Here is a 14,799-nt window from a genome sequence, read left to right as displayed (position 1 = left end):
GAACATTCATGCCTGTGGATAGGTTATTTAATGAATAGCCATAGGAGTAATTGAATTATTTATTTACTGGGCAGTGCTTTGCTTATTTGAATTCTATGTTAACTAAATTCAGATGTGGAAAAATAGCACAAGATTTTAAGTTCCGGTGATAATTTGGTGTTTTTCACTTGCAGTTATCATAAAGTGTTTTTATAACTTATTTATTGCTCTAAACTAATAAAGATACATCTCACCCTTATTAAGAAACATTGAAAATATTAAGTAACTCTGAAAATAATGTCTTTTTGCATATGTGTATATCAACAAATGTTACTGTCTCCATTTATCTGGAATGTATTTTGGTTAATCCATAATAGTAGTTCAGATCTGTCACTGTATAAAAATATAATGGAATGAACCTTCTCAGAGTTTCAGTTTTGTTACCCTCTGCTTCAATCTAAATGTTGATATAAAGTTTGAAAACTCAACAATTTGATAATTTACACTTTATTGAAAGTACTTGACATTTAAGACAGGTAGGAAGGCTGCTCAAGGATAGTAGGACCCAACAGGCCAGTCCGGAAGCAGGACCATGGCTGAGCTCCTGGATGAAGTGTCAAGGCAGAGTTGTGGTCAGGGAAGTTTGTGTCAGGATGGGGTGCTTGCACAGCGTGCAGAGAGTGTGTAAAGGCAGGCAGGGCTGGGGACGTAAGTGTACAGTGTCAGACTGGACAGCAGTTATATTTTTAATCCCGCTACTTTGCTAGGTGCCACTTGGGATGACTGATTTTGTCAATTTTAAGACAATTCCTACAGTTAAGGAGCTAAAAGTCTTGAAGTCCCAAACCACTCACACTATTATAATAGAGGATATAGTACGAACTGTGATCATTACTTTTTGGGTTGTTGGCAAAGGAGTAATTTATTAGGAAAATGATGTTATTTAAGCCTGACCTCGATTGGTAAGAATTCAGTTGCTGGAAGATGAGAAGAGAGATATTCTAGGACAAGGAATACATTGTAAGCAAAGGCAAAAGATGTGAGAAGTCAGCGTTGTCTCATGGAACTGGTATGTAGATTGTCTAAATGGATGTTTCTAGAGATTATTGTGGAGGATCTTAAATGCTGTATTAAACAATTTGCTTTGGGAGCACCCGAAGCATTCTGTTTTTGAGAAGCCAAATAATGATCTGATAGAACACTGGCTGTACATTTCAACTCATGCAATTCTCTTGGCTCTCAAAATAAAAATGAGGACGTATCGCATGCTACATGTTACCTCTCTTACAGGTTGCTGTGTGATTTAAGCAGATTCAAGTGGGTGTGCAGCCAAACTTTAATCGGTCTGTCTTTCTAAGACATTATCAACGCAGTTATATTTCTGAAAAATGGCAATTTTTGTCATTTTTGAGTAGGAACTTACATTATAATTTGAACAGTTTCTCTTGTCACTTTGAACTATTTCTACATGTGATGTATTAGCTCTGTGTCTAGTAGGAAGATGACCAAATTGGGTAAGAAATACCTGGCTTCCTTTATTTCTGGTGTTGGTTCCCTTTATTAGCTAGCTGTAAGCCCTGAGCTTCTAGCTCCTCATCTGCAAAATAATTATCTATTCTACTTATCTGATAGATTGGTGAGTAAATTGCATTATAAAAATTATTTGAAATGACTTTGTGAATTGTATATCACTATCAAAATATAAGGCAGCATTTTTTTTTCCTGCCAGCTCACTAATTTGTTTAAGACACAGGTGGTCACTGTGTGGGTAAGAGCCCTGCTATATGTTAGAGTCTGTGAAGCACTTCAGAAGCCTTGCCATTCATGATTTTGCAAATTAAAAAGTGCTGGCTGTCCATGGTTTAAGGAGCAGTGGCCACAAGAAATAAGAATATTTTAATATGAAGTACATTTCTTTTTTAAAAAAAAAACTGAGTCTCACTCCATCGCCTAGGCTAGAGGGTGGTGGTGTGATCTCGGCTTACTTGCAACCTCCACCTTCCAGGTTCAAGCTATTCTCCTGCCTCAGCTTCCCAAGTAGTTGGGACTACAGGCATGCACCACCATGCCCAGCTAATTTTTGTATTTTTAGTAGAGACGGGGTTGGCCAGGCTGGTTCCGAACTCCTAACATTAGTTGATCTACCGGCTTTGGCCTCCCAAAGTGCTGGGATTGCAAGCATGAGCCACTGCGCCCGATGTAAAGTACATTTCTTACAGATACTATGTCTGAGACTATTATTAAAATAATTTTTATAGAATACATATTAAAAATTCATATTTTAACATATACTGTTTCACCAGAAGTCGGTAAGTCTGTGAGACTTAGTTTATAAGCAGACTTAGATTTGTTACCCTGATTTTCTTTTCTGAAGATAATAAAATTAACCAACTTAAAGTTATAAATAGATGTACTTCTCTGCTCAGAGAAAAGTAAAAATTCTTTACATTCTTATTGGAGCAATAAATTTTTAGTCTTGTCTTTATTTCTTTTGTCTTTTTCTTTTACGTTTTTGTTTTACTGCCATATGTAGCTTTTTCTGAAACTTTGACATGATAGAGGTTTCCAACTCCACACATACGCGCACATGCACACACGTTTGTCATAAAGGTAAGGTTGAATTTCTCATCTAGCCAATGTAAACAAAGGAAAGACATGACTGCTGCATTTTACAACCTAATGTTAATTTTATATGTTTGAAAGATCCTCAGAACAAATCAAGATGGGAGTAGTAATGAGATAAAATAGACTACTGCCATTAATCAATAATTCTTTTTTTTTTTTTTTTTTTTTTTTTGAGTTAGAGTTTCACTCTGTCACCCAGGCTGGAGTGCAGTGGTGCGATCTCACTGCAACCTCTGCCTCCCAGTTTCAAGTGATTCTTCTCCCTCAGCTTCCTGAGTCACCGGGATTATAGGCACCCACCACCACGCCCAGCTAATTTTTGTATTTTTAGTATAGACGGGGTTTTATCATGTTGGTCAGGCTGGTCTCAAACTCATTAGTTCTTTTCTGTCAAGACAATTTGTGGAATTATGTAGGAAGTAAATTGATAAATGTCATTCATGCAAATCACATTTCCCACAATTGATATCTAAAAGTACATTCAGAAGAACAATAAATGCACATTCCCTAGTTATTTGACATGTCTTAAAAACTACCACTAATACAAAGTTGCATTTTGGGCACTAGCAATAAGAATAGTGAAATGAAAATTATTTTTGGCTTATAAAATTCACTGCCTCTTAAAATTATGCCACCAGTGGCAATGAGATGGTTAATAATATCTGTCAATAATTTAAATTTAGGTACACGCACAGGTGTCAAACTTTTGAAGCCCTGTTCAACCAGATTAGAAGTAAATGTGAATACTTTTGATTCTTCTCATCCACAGATATTTATTAGATACAGTTATCCTCCTTTATGATTATTTTCATGACAGCAATATCATATGGCTTATACATTGTTCTTAACAGAGTTTAAAAACAGTAACATGTCAGTAGATATTCTATATAAAATCATTTTTTGCAGTTGTTATACTGACACTCCTTACCAAAGGAAGTAGTTTTTCCATGTCTCTGTAAGGCATATGTAAAATTAATGGCATGCGTATTACTGACAGATGCACTAAAAGGCCTTTTAGACCTCAGTTGGATTATTGAGAATTTTCCCTTAGACCAAGATTTCTCAACCTCAGCACTGTTGACACTTGGGGCCTAATAATTCCTTACTGTGGGTGCTGTCCTTTGCATTGCGGGATGTTTAGCAGCATTCTTGGCCTCTACCTACTAGAGGCCAGTAGCACCTCCCCACGACCTGTTGTTGTTAACCAACAACGAGGTTTGGTGTAAATGCTTGGGGATGAGAGTGTAAAATGCCCTCCCCACCCCCATTGAAAATCACTGACTTAGATGAATCTGTGCAAAAGTGTGTTTTTATTTTGTAATCCAGAGTTCTTTTATAGACATGGTTCTAGACGCCTGCCTTCAGGATTGGTTTCTATTTTACATTATCATTAATTGGTGGGGGGCAGTGAGTGTGTGCCTGCATCCTGCCAGTTTATTATTTCTTTCTCTGTTGTAACTTAATGTATACATTTTACTAAGTAGAAAGAGATAACACTATTATAGTTAATTACTTTTGGTATGTAGTTATAGGCCATTAATAAACTTTCTCTATATTTTAAAGTCGGCATTGCTTTCATTTAAGAAGAATCCCCTGAAACTTGATTTAAATATTTTTATTATGACAAAATTCATATAACATAAAATTTACCATCATAACCACTTTAAAATGTACATTTCAGTGACATTATCTATATTCACATTGTTGTCCAACCATCACCACCATCCATCCACAGAACTTTTTTAAAAAATAATTTATTATTATTATTATTATTATTATTATTATTATTTGAGATGGAGTTTTGCTCTTGTTGCCCAGTCTGGAGTGCAGTGACTCCATCTTGACTTACTGTAACCGCCACCTCCTGGGCTCAAGTAATTCTCCCACCTCAGCCTAGTGAGTAGCTGCGATTACAGGCACCTGCCACCACGCCTGGCTAATTTTTGTATTTTTAGTAGAGACAGGGTTTCACCATGTTGACGAGGCTGGTCTCAAAACTCCTGACCTCAGGGGATCCACCCACCTTAGCCTCCCAAAGTGCTGGGATTACAGGCATGAGCTACCACTCATAGCCCACAGAACTCTTTCATCTTGCAAAACTGAAACTCTGTACCCAGTAAACAGTAACTCCTCATTCCCCTTTCTCTCCACCCCTAGAAACCACCATTCTACTTTCTAGCTCTAAGAATTTGACTGCTCTAGGTTCATCATGTAAGTAGAATCATACAACATTTGTCTTTTTTGTGACTGGTTTATTTCTTTAGTGTAATGTCGTTGAGATTTGCCCATGCTGTAGCATGTGTCGGAATTTCTTCCTTCTTTTCTTTACTTTTTTTTTTTTTTTTTTGAGGCTAAATAATATTTTATTGTATGTTTAGACCACATTCTGTTTATCTGTTCATCTGTTTATGGACACTTAGGTTCTCCCACCTTTGGCTATTATGCATAACATTGCTGTAAACATGGGTGTACAAATAGCTGTTCAGGTTCCTACTTTTAATTTTTTTGGATATATGCCCAGTAGTGGAATTGCTGCTTTATTTGGTAATTCTATGTAAAAGCCAAGGTTTTTATCTTCTTTAAGCACAGTGCTCTTATAACTTTAACTACTTTTTTTTTTGTTATTTTTTGAATTTCTTTATTTTGGGGTGGCAGTTTTCAAGTCATTTTATTCAGAATTTTATGTTTCTTGAATCAGTAACTACTACACAAAACAATGTAAAAATGGCTACCATTTTCTCTCCCCTGTTCCCCTACCTGGGGACAATCCCCTGAGCCACCCCAGGAGTTTTAGTGGCTCTCCCTCCAGACTTATTACAGCAAATGAAGTTGAGTGATATATTCCCTTGAATGATTTTTAAAGAAACTCAGCTGGGGTGAGGAGAGCCTCTGGAATCTGGAGGTAACTAGCTTAGGGACATCAATCAGTGTTTTGGGGGAGAAGAAACGGCCCTTAGGACAGGAGCCTACCCCAAAGAAAAGGGTGTCTGACATGTTCACAGTTAACTTCTTTTGCTTCAGAAAGTGGTATTTGTTCAGAGAAAAAAGTGACAAGATGTCCATCCCCTCTACCCCTGCTGCTCCTCTGCCCCTAACTGGGGCCAGGTAGCAGGACAGCCTCTCAGATGGTCAGCAACATTGAGGCATCTCCTTAATGGAGATGTTATAGGTCTCCATGTCTCCAAGAGTCTTCTTGTCTTCTGTCACCATGAACTTTGATTAATTTGGATGGAAATCTTTAAAAATATATTCCATATTGTTATGTTTTTTAAAAATTTTGTTAAATGTTACAGAATAATTTTGTAGGAATCAAGCATTATTGAAAAAACCAGATTTTATATTGTGAATATGGTGATGTCATCAGGGAATAACAGAGAGAAATACTGTGCTAGGTTTCTGTACCAACTGCCCCGAGATACCGTGTGTTTTACGTTTTTGTGTCTGCTTCCTCTTTTGCTATAAGGCCGATGCATGTATCAGCCTTTTCATTTTCTAACTTGTAATTTTTGATAGGGTATTGTCTTAGAAACCAGTTAACTAAGCTGGTTAGAATTGTATGTAATATAAGTCAAATAGGTTCAGAATCAGCAGAGCTTTTCATGAGCCCTGCAATATTTGTACATGGACTTTGTAGTATCTTCTTCTTTTAGATGACTTAAAAGTCTTACCACATTCTCTACTAAGTTTCAGATAAATGATATTTCCAGGTAGCTGGGTTTTATTTGTATGTAAAGACTGCAGTATTGTCAATACATGAATGTATAGGCAACCCCCACTGCCTCTACCCCTGCCATTTTTCCTTTACTAGTTGTTGTAAAGAATGTGAGAATGCCTTGCAATCACTATTAAAAGTGGGAAACTAGGAAAAGGTAACATGGATTGATTATAAGAACTTCTTGATAAGCAAGACTAGAATTTCATTTGGATTTGGAAGTTGTCACCTTTTATCTTATTTTCACTTGGCCAACGAAGCCAATAAGCAATATTCCTGATGTGAAAAAGCTACTTGAATATGTTTATCTTTAATCATAATATTCTGAAACTACACAACAGAAGTGCTGATCTTTGGCAATATCTTATTCACTAATATATTGTAATTGCAGTATCTTAAAGACTGTTCTTGTAGCCAAATGGTTAATAATGATTACATCAAGGATTAAATTGAATATAGAAATGGAAGGGAAAGCCTTTTGCCCTTGAGTTGTCTGTATTGTTTGAATTACTACAATAATCTGTTGCCAAAAGTAAATTACTAAAATTAAAGACCAAAAGCTGAAATGGCAGGGGGATAAATGTAGAGAGATCTGCCTTCTAGATGCTTTGCTTGTGATTGGTATAGTATTTACCTTTGATTAAGCTCCTTAGCCACTGAGCTAGGAACTTGACATGCTCTACCTCTACTCTTCAGAAGTATTGTTTGTGGATGCGAAGTATTTATTTCCCTCATTTTAAAGAAACCTTAACTTGCTCAGCATCATGCAACTAGTGACAGGTAAACAAGAACCTGAAGAGAGGTTTACGTGCCTGCCAAGGCTTCTGTTTCTACATTGGTCTGAGCTGGATAAAATATGTTCTGGTTGGCAAGGGGAACACGGCTGTCGCCTTATGGTCCACATCACAAGGTCAGGTGAGCCAATGATGACTTTTCATTTACAAAGAAATGAACGATTAAATAACATCTGAGTATGCGTGTTTAATATTATTTGTATTTATTGAAATAAATTTTATTTTGATGAAGTTTCTCTGCATTTTTTCTTTTTCTAGTCTGACTGTGGCTTTTCTCTTAGATTGTAACAGTTTTTGCAAAAGTTCCATCAGAAAAGTTTAATAAACTCTTCATGCATCTTTTGGAGAGTTATAATCTATAAGGCTGAAAAGTTAAGAAGTAATGCATTGGATTTGTTTAACCTGTTTAACAAATTTATTGGATGAGTAAACCCCTCCCTAACCCTCTCTCCCCACACTATAATATCTGTTCAGATCCCAAGGGTCTGTGGGACATACTTTAGAGGAATGTTTGACTGTAGAGGAACAGTCAAACATTTTAGCAGAATGTTTGACCAAGACTTTTCAGTTGGAAAGAAGTCGACATGGGTCTGAGATTGGAAAGTCTTGGTGCTGAGGAGCTTCAGGCCAGCCTAGGAAAAACACTCTCACAAGAGCATTTGTCTTGTGAAAGAGACTTTTTAGCAACCTATGTAAAACTTCCTCTGGAAAGATCTGATTTGCACTCTGTGATAGAAAAGGCATACGTTTGGGTGTCAGAAAGACCTAGATTTGAATCTACAAGCAAGCTATTAGATGAATGAACATGGAGGATAAAAGTGTCCTTAAGCCTTAATTTATTTGTAAAATGAGAATAATGTAATCTTAAAGGAGAAGTTTTTAGAAGTAACTATGCAAAACAGCTAGCAGAAATTTGCATTTCATGGGTACTTGGAGCACATTGGCTTATTCAGCCCTTCATCCTGTTTGTTGTCCCCACCCAAATGGGAGAGAAAATAGAACAGCAAGAACATGATAGACAGTTTGAAGACGGTTTCTGTCTTTTTCCTGGTAGCTGTTTTTCTGGTGGATGACATCTGAGTATACTGCATGTCCCTTTTTCATTCAAGTGCTGGAATTAACATGCTAGAATTAGCAATGACTTCAGGTGCTTTGTTGATTGTGTGTGTGTGTGTGTGTGTGTGTTTGAGACAGAGTCTTGTTCTCTCACCCAGGCTAGAGTGCAGTGGTGTGGTCTCAGCTTACTGCAGTCTCCACCTCCCAGGTTCAAGCAATTCAACCTTGTAGGTTTTTATAGTTTGCATATTCCAGTTTTTGTTTGTTTAATAGAACCTAGTCTGTATCAAAACTTAACTGCTGATGATGACATATAGAATAGTTTAAATAGGGATATAAAGTTATTTTTTCACACTCTATTTAGCTTTTTGTTGTACATATAGCTAATAATTGAAATTATACTTTGAAGGGAGGAAGAAAACTAAATTTACACCTTTTTTATTTATACAGCGTTTTATCTGTATTACTGTGGTGCCAGAAAGAAAAAGAAAAAACCTTTCATCCTTATTTAGCAGTAATAAGAAACATCTCAAGAACTGAGACATTTGACACAAATTTTTGAGATGCTGATTTGCTTCAAGGGCTAGAACTGACCCAGAGGAGCCAGCAAGCGAGCTAGCTTGCTTGCTTCCTTCCTTCCTTCCTTCCTTCCTTCCTCCCTCCCTCCCTCCCTCCCTCCCTTTTTTTTCTCACTCTGTCACCTAGAGTGCAGTGGCACCATCTCAGCTCACTGCAACATCCACCTCCTGGGTTCAAGCAGTTCTTCCCCCTCAGCTTCTCAAGTAGCTGGGATCACAGGTGCACGCCGCCACACCTAGCTAATTTTTGTACTTATAATAGAGACGGGGTTCCACCGTGTTGGCCAGGCTGGTCTTGAACTTTTAACCTCACCTCAGCCTCCCAAAGTGCTGGGATTACTGGTGTGAGCCACTGTACCTGTCCCAGAGAAGATTTCTTGAGTTCTCTTCTAGTGACTAAAATTTATGATTCTTTTTAATGCACTTAAAAATATTTTATGTAAGACAGACATTCTGATTTCTTGTAACAATGATTCTTTTAGCATATATTCTTTAAAATTGGTTTAAAAATATCTTCAGTTAAATGGTATTTGAGGAGAAATAGAAATATGAAAAATTACTTGGATTGTGTTTGATTTTATGTAAAGATACCAGATACTTTAAAAATTGTTTTTTTTCTTTTTTCTTTTTGAGACAGAATCTCACTCTGTCACCCAGGCTAGAGTGCAGTGGCGCCATCTCAGCTCACTGCATCCTTTGCCTTCCAGGTTCAAGCGATCCTCCTGCATCAGCCTCCCGAGTAGCTGGGACTGCAGCCATGCGCCACCATGCCTGGCTAATTTTTGTATTTTTAGTAGAGACAGGGTTTCACCATGTTGGCCAGGCTGGTCTCAAACTCCTTACCTCAGGTAATCCACCTGCCTCAGTCACCGAGAATGCTGGGATTACAGGCATGATCCACCATACCCAGCCCACTTTTAAAATTTAAGAAACGAGAATATCTGTGTTTAATTTTAATAAGAGAATCCTTAGATGTTTCTAATGTGTCATCTTTTTTTGGACATTATAACACAGTCTTATCCTTGTGACCTACCAGCTGATTGTGACGGTGACCAAGTGTCAAGAGGTAAAGTTATGAAATAATTGTCTGGAAAGTGTCATGTGACTTTCTAATTTTCTTTTCTCAGATTCATAGTGACCACTTAATAGCTAGTGAGAGACAGCACAAGCTCCAGTGGGATGACTTCATGAAGGAGCAGCCCAACAAAAGGGCCGAAGTGGATGAAGAGCACAGAAAAGCCATGGAGAGGCTTAAAGAACAATACGCTGAGATGGAGAAGGACCTAGCAAAATTTTCAACCTTCTAAGAACTTGAACCACAGCAATCACAAACTAATGAGAAGATGTTCACCTCTCTCCTGAAAAACAGCTCCATCAAACCATTTAGCCTCTGCTTTAAGCTTAGCAATATATTCAGTGGCACTCTTAACACCAGAAGAAAGAAGCTTCTGCTGTCATCCTGATTGGATGTTTAAAGAAGAGTGCCACATCTTTCCAGCTTTAAGTGCCTATATATGATTATTTGGAAGAGGAATAGGAAGGCAAATGGAATAAATATACTCTTGGTTAGTCAGAATTGATCATCTTTTCCATTGATTAGCTCAGAGAACTGTAGGTATAGACTTCTTAGAAAGATCATGTAATCCATTTTTAAACAGGGTTAACAATAGTTTTTTATTGTGGCTTAATGGGCAGGTATAGAAGCTGCCTGTCATAGCCTCCTTGGCTGTTGGAAGAATGTATAAAGTGTTATTGCATGAGTAATGTAGACAAAAAAAAAAAAAAAAAAAAACAAACGAAAAAACAGCTGTCCTTGGAGCAGAGATCACATTTCGGAGAGGTGAGAATGAAAACATTATCTCTACTGCGGCAAAAGTGTCCATGTTGTTGTTTGAACTGCCTCTTGGGAAGGGTTGCAGATTTTACAGCGCAGCATAATGCCATGTGCTTCCATGGATGAGAAGACACACATGTTAAGTTTTGTGGCCTTCCAGCACAAAACTATTTTCAGCTTTGAAAGCATGCTTAGAAGGAAAAGCTTACCAAAAATATATTGACATTTAGTTTTTCCAAGAACTGTAATCTTGCCCATAGTGTTTACCTCATTTTTGTGTCTCTTTTGCTATGGGTAAGCTTTTAATATCTATACATGTCTCAACTGTATAATGAGTAATCAACAGAATCTGCCAGGGAGTCCTGGAACCATATAAAGTTCTTGGTTTTGAAGGAACCAGAAATGTTTGCCCAGATGGCAAATGATCCATGTTAAATGTAAACCCTTTTTAGTGTTAAATGTCTGTTCTCATAAGCAGGTATATTATGAAGAAACGTGTACCAATTCTGTCATCACTGTGATCTTTAAAAATCTGCATTTAACAATCTAATTGAAGCCAGGTGCAGTGGCTCACGCCTGTAAATCCCAGCATTTTGGGAGGCTGAGGCAGGTGGATCATTTGAGGTCAGGAGTTCAAGACCAGCCTGGCCAACATGGTGAATCCTTGTCTCTACTAAAAATACAAAAATTAGCTGGGTGTGGTGATGCACACCTGTGATCCCAGCTACTCAGGAGGCTCAGGCATGAGAATCACTTGAACCCAGGAGGCGGACATTGCAATGAGCCGAGATCGCGCCACTGCATTCCAGCCTGGGCAACAGAGCGAGACTCCATTTAAAAAAAAGATCTACTTAAAGAACTAAGTTGATTTTTTTTTTGTTTGCCATAAGCCAAGCAAAAGTAAAATGCAATAATTTCAAGAGATTTATAGTAAACAAATTTGAGGTATGGATAAATCTTTCACGTATTTTTTATTGCTCTTTAGTAAAGAAAGGCAAAAGAAAGAAAATATCTAGCTCTCTCATGTTATCTCAGTGTGGTGACTGCATAAAATTGACAATGCTTGCCTGTGTTGAATTTATGGCTTAATGTCAAAGCTTCATTCTTGGCTGCATGTTGAAAATGTGATTAAAGTTAATAGAGGAGATGAAATAAGTATTTGAGATTTTTTTCAATAACACTGAACTTCTGCCAGCTTTCTCTGTCTGCTACTGTAGACTTGACAGGTTCATCAATCATTTGCTGGTACCTGGACTAGAAAGCACACTTGCTGACACCAAGGCATGTTGGAATTTTCCTAATTCTCTTTCAGTGGATGAAAAAAAGAAATACTTCCAAAAATATCCCACAGTGAAAAGGGAGGGGAGCCTTACATGAAAATTCTCTTTGTACTGTAGACACTTTTTGGAATGTGATTAATCGCCAACACATTGAACGAATACTGTAACCAAGAAATTATGATTGTGCCTGTGAGTGGGAATATATTCTTAACTGTGGCTACCCAACTTGTATAGCAAAGATTTCTGATAGTTTGTGTTCATCTCATGTGAATAATAAATACTTCACCTTATAAGTTGGTGTATATTTTCCATAAATATCTAAGGGACTTCCTAAACCAAAATGAATTGATGGGCTTTTTGAGCTTTAGACATTAAGATACCCAATTGTTTCCTTGTAACATTTTTAACTATTCAATATAGCTTCTGTAAGAGTTGGTTTATTTACCTTTCTTTTGATGTTTTTAGTGGTGAACACTTTTGCTTCTGTTTCCCAGTTGCCAAATCACTTTTGATATGTATTTTATTTATATTTAAAAAATAATTTTAATAATTACATAATTTAACCTTCTTTTCTTTTTTTCTTTTCTTCCTTCCCTCCCTCCCTCTCTCCCTCCTTCCTTCCCTCTCTCCCTTTCTCCCTTTCTCCCTTCCTCCCTTCCTCCCTCCCTCCCTCCCTTCCTTTGTTCCTTCCTTCCTGTCTTGCTCTGTCACCCAGGCTGAAGTAATCACCTTAGCCTCCCAAAGTGCTAGGATTACAGGCGTGAGCCACTGTGCCTGACCAGTTTGTAACATTTCTGCTGTGTTTATGTTGTTGAGTAGAGATACTATGGGTTCTGTGTAGCTCATAAGATTATTGCAATGATCAAATGAAATAATGCTTTGTAATTTTAAAACACCATAGAAAGATTTGGTTTTAAGTTCTACGTTTTTTTTGTTTTGTTTTTGTTTTTTAAGACAGAATCTTGCTGTGTCGCCAAGGCTGGAGTGCAGTAGTATGATCTCAGCTCACTGCAACCTCTGCCTCCCAGGCTCAAACAATTCTCCTGCCTCAGCCTCCCAAATAGCTGGGATTACAGGCGTACACCATCATGCCCTGCTAATTTTTGTATTTTTAGTAGAGATGGGGTTTCACCGTATTGGCCAGCCTGGTCTCGAACTCCTGACCTCGTGATCCACTTGCCTTGACCTCCCCAAAGTGCTGGGATTACAGATGTGAGCCACCACTCCCAGCCATATTTTTAATTTTTAATTCTTATTTATTTTTTGACTAACATATATATGAGACTTTTTTTCCCCATTTCCTAGCATGTGTATTTTTAAATTCTATATTTATTGATTCTTGTTTTAATTGAGTTTGAATTGTGGTTAGGAAATAGGTACATGTAAGACTGATTTGTTAGTATTTATTGAGATTTGCTTTATGACCTAGATTATAACCTGCCTTTGCAGATGTTTCATGAGTACCTGAAAAGTATGCTTGGTTCTTAGTTGTTGGATGTCCATTAGACCAAAGCTGTCAATTGTGTAATTCTAGTTTTTTCCATTTTACTGTTCTCTGTCTTCTACTTGATCTCTCAGACTCTGAGATGTGTTGACATTTTCTGTTCCAGTGAATTTGCCAATTTCTCCCTGTAATTCTGTCAATTTTAGTTTTTTATATATTTTGAAGTTTTGTTATAAATAGAATTATAAATATATACATAAATATAAAATATATGTTAGATTTATATAGATGATACCAGCTACCTAGATTTATAGGATATATCTTATTTTATCCTTCTGTTAAACCTTGCTTTTACGTGTTTAAGATATGCCCCTTCAAAACTGTGTGACTGATGTTTTTCTTTCTGATTATTTGTCAACTAAGGAGTTCAGTTCATTTCCATTTGTCAAGATTACTGATACATTAAGATGTATTTATGTCATCTTACTTTCTGCTTTTTGTCCCACCTTTTCTGTTTCTTGCCTTCTTTCAGCTTGAGTTTGTTTTGTTTCGTTTTTCCATCTACTTTTCTTCTACTTTCAAAGTTAAACATTCCCAGTTTTCAAATCACTTTTGATATGTATTTTATTTATATGTAAAAATTAACTTTTAATTAAGTGCTTATTAGGAAATTTAACTCGCATAGTTAATCTAAAGTTAACATCTTTACTCTCTTCCTATACATTAGAGATTTTTGTACAAAGTCTGATTTCTCTCTTCAACTTACAAATTGTTGTCTAAAATCTAGTTCTATCTCAGTTTGACTATAAAAATAGTTATTTTGTACAGTCAGTGTTTATGTAGATGTACCTAGAAGTTTACTGTTTTATTATCCTTGAAAGTAGCTACATATAGCATTATAGGTTGACAGCTGTTTTCTTATATTGAATAATATTCTGTCGGCTTCTTGCTTCCATTGCTGCTTCTGAAATGGCAGCTGTCAGCCTGATCAGTATTTGTAGCTAATTTGCCTTCTTTTTCAAGTCATGTTTGAGATCTTTAACTTTGGTGTTTTACAGTCAAATGTGGCCTTACTACAGTATGTTTAGCTGTGTATTTCTTTTCATTGCCCTGTTGGGATTCATTGAGCTTTCTGAATCTGAGAATTTGGCACCTTTCGTAAATTCTGAAAAACCCTCAGCTACTGTCTTTTTGAATATTGTATCTCCCTCATTCTCTCTACTTTTTCCTTCAGGAAGTCAAATTAGACTTCCGTTTTACCATCTCACTGTCCTCTCCATATCTGTGAATCCCTGTTTCGTATTTTCCATCTCTCTGTCTCTAGGTGTTGAGTTCTGGATAATTTCTTTAAATCTATTTCATTAATTCTGTCTCTAACCTATTTTGCCCATCTATTAACTTGCTAATTATAGTTATTATATTTTTTTACTTTCAGAAGAGTTGTTTGATTCCTTCTTAAACATTCCTGGTCATTTGGGATAGTTCATTATTTCCTCT

The 14,799-nt window shown here is 36.8% G+C and overlaps 1 protein-coding gene across 2 annotated transcripts in view; it reads left to right on the top strand.

Annotated features, from left to right (window-relative positions):
* The window catches only part of BLOC1S5 (biogenesis of lysosomal organelles complex 1 subunit 5), a 60,828-nt gene extending 48,677 nt beyond the window's left edge, over positions 1-12,151 (top strand). For both annotated transcript variants that reach the window (XM_074398422.1, XM_003927364.3), the window contains one exon: positions 9,872-12,151. In XM_074398422.1, the coding sequence (XP_074254523.1) occupies positions 9,872-9,890 (19 nt within the window). In that variant the 3' untranslated portion in view covers positions 9,891-12,151. The remainder of the gene's footprint in view (positions 1-9,871) is intronic.
* Positions 12,152-14,799: the final 2,648 nt, after the last annotated feature.

The sequence above is a fragment of the Saimiri boliviensis genome, chromosome 4 (assembly GCF_048565385.1).
Source record: "Saimiri boliviensis isolate mSaiBol1 chromosome 4, mSaiBol1.pri, whole genome shotgun sequence".
Taxonomy (NCBI): Eukaryota; Metazoa; Chordata; class Mammalia; order Primates; family Cebidae; genus Saimiri; species Saimiri boliviensis.
This window is presented reverse-complemented; position numbering and strand designations above follow the sequence as displayed.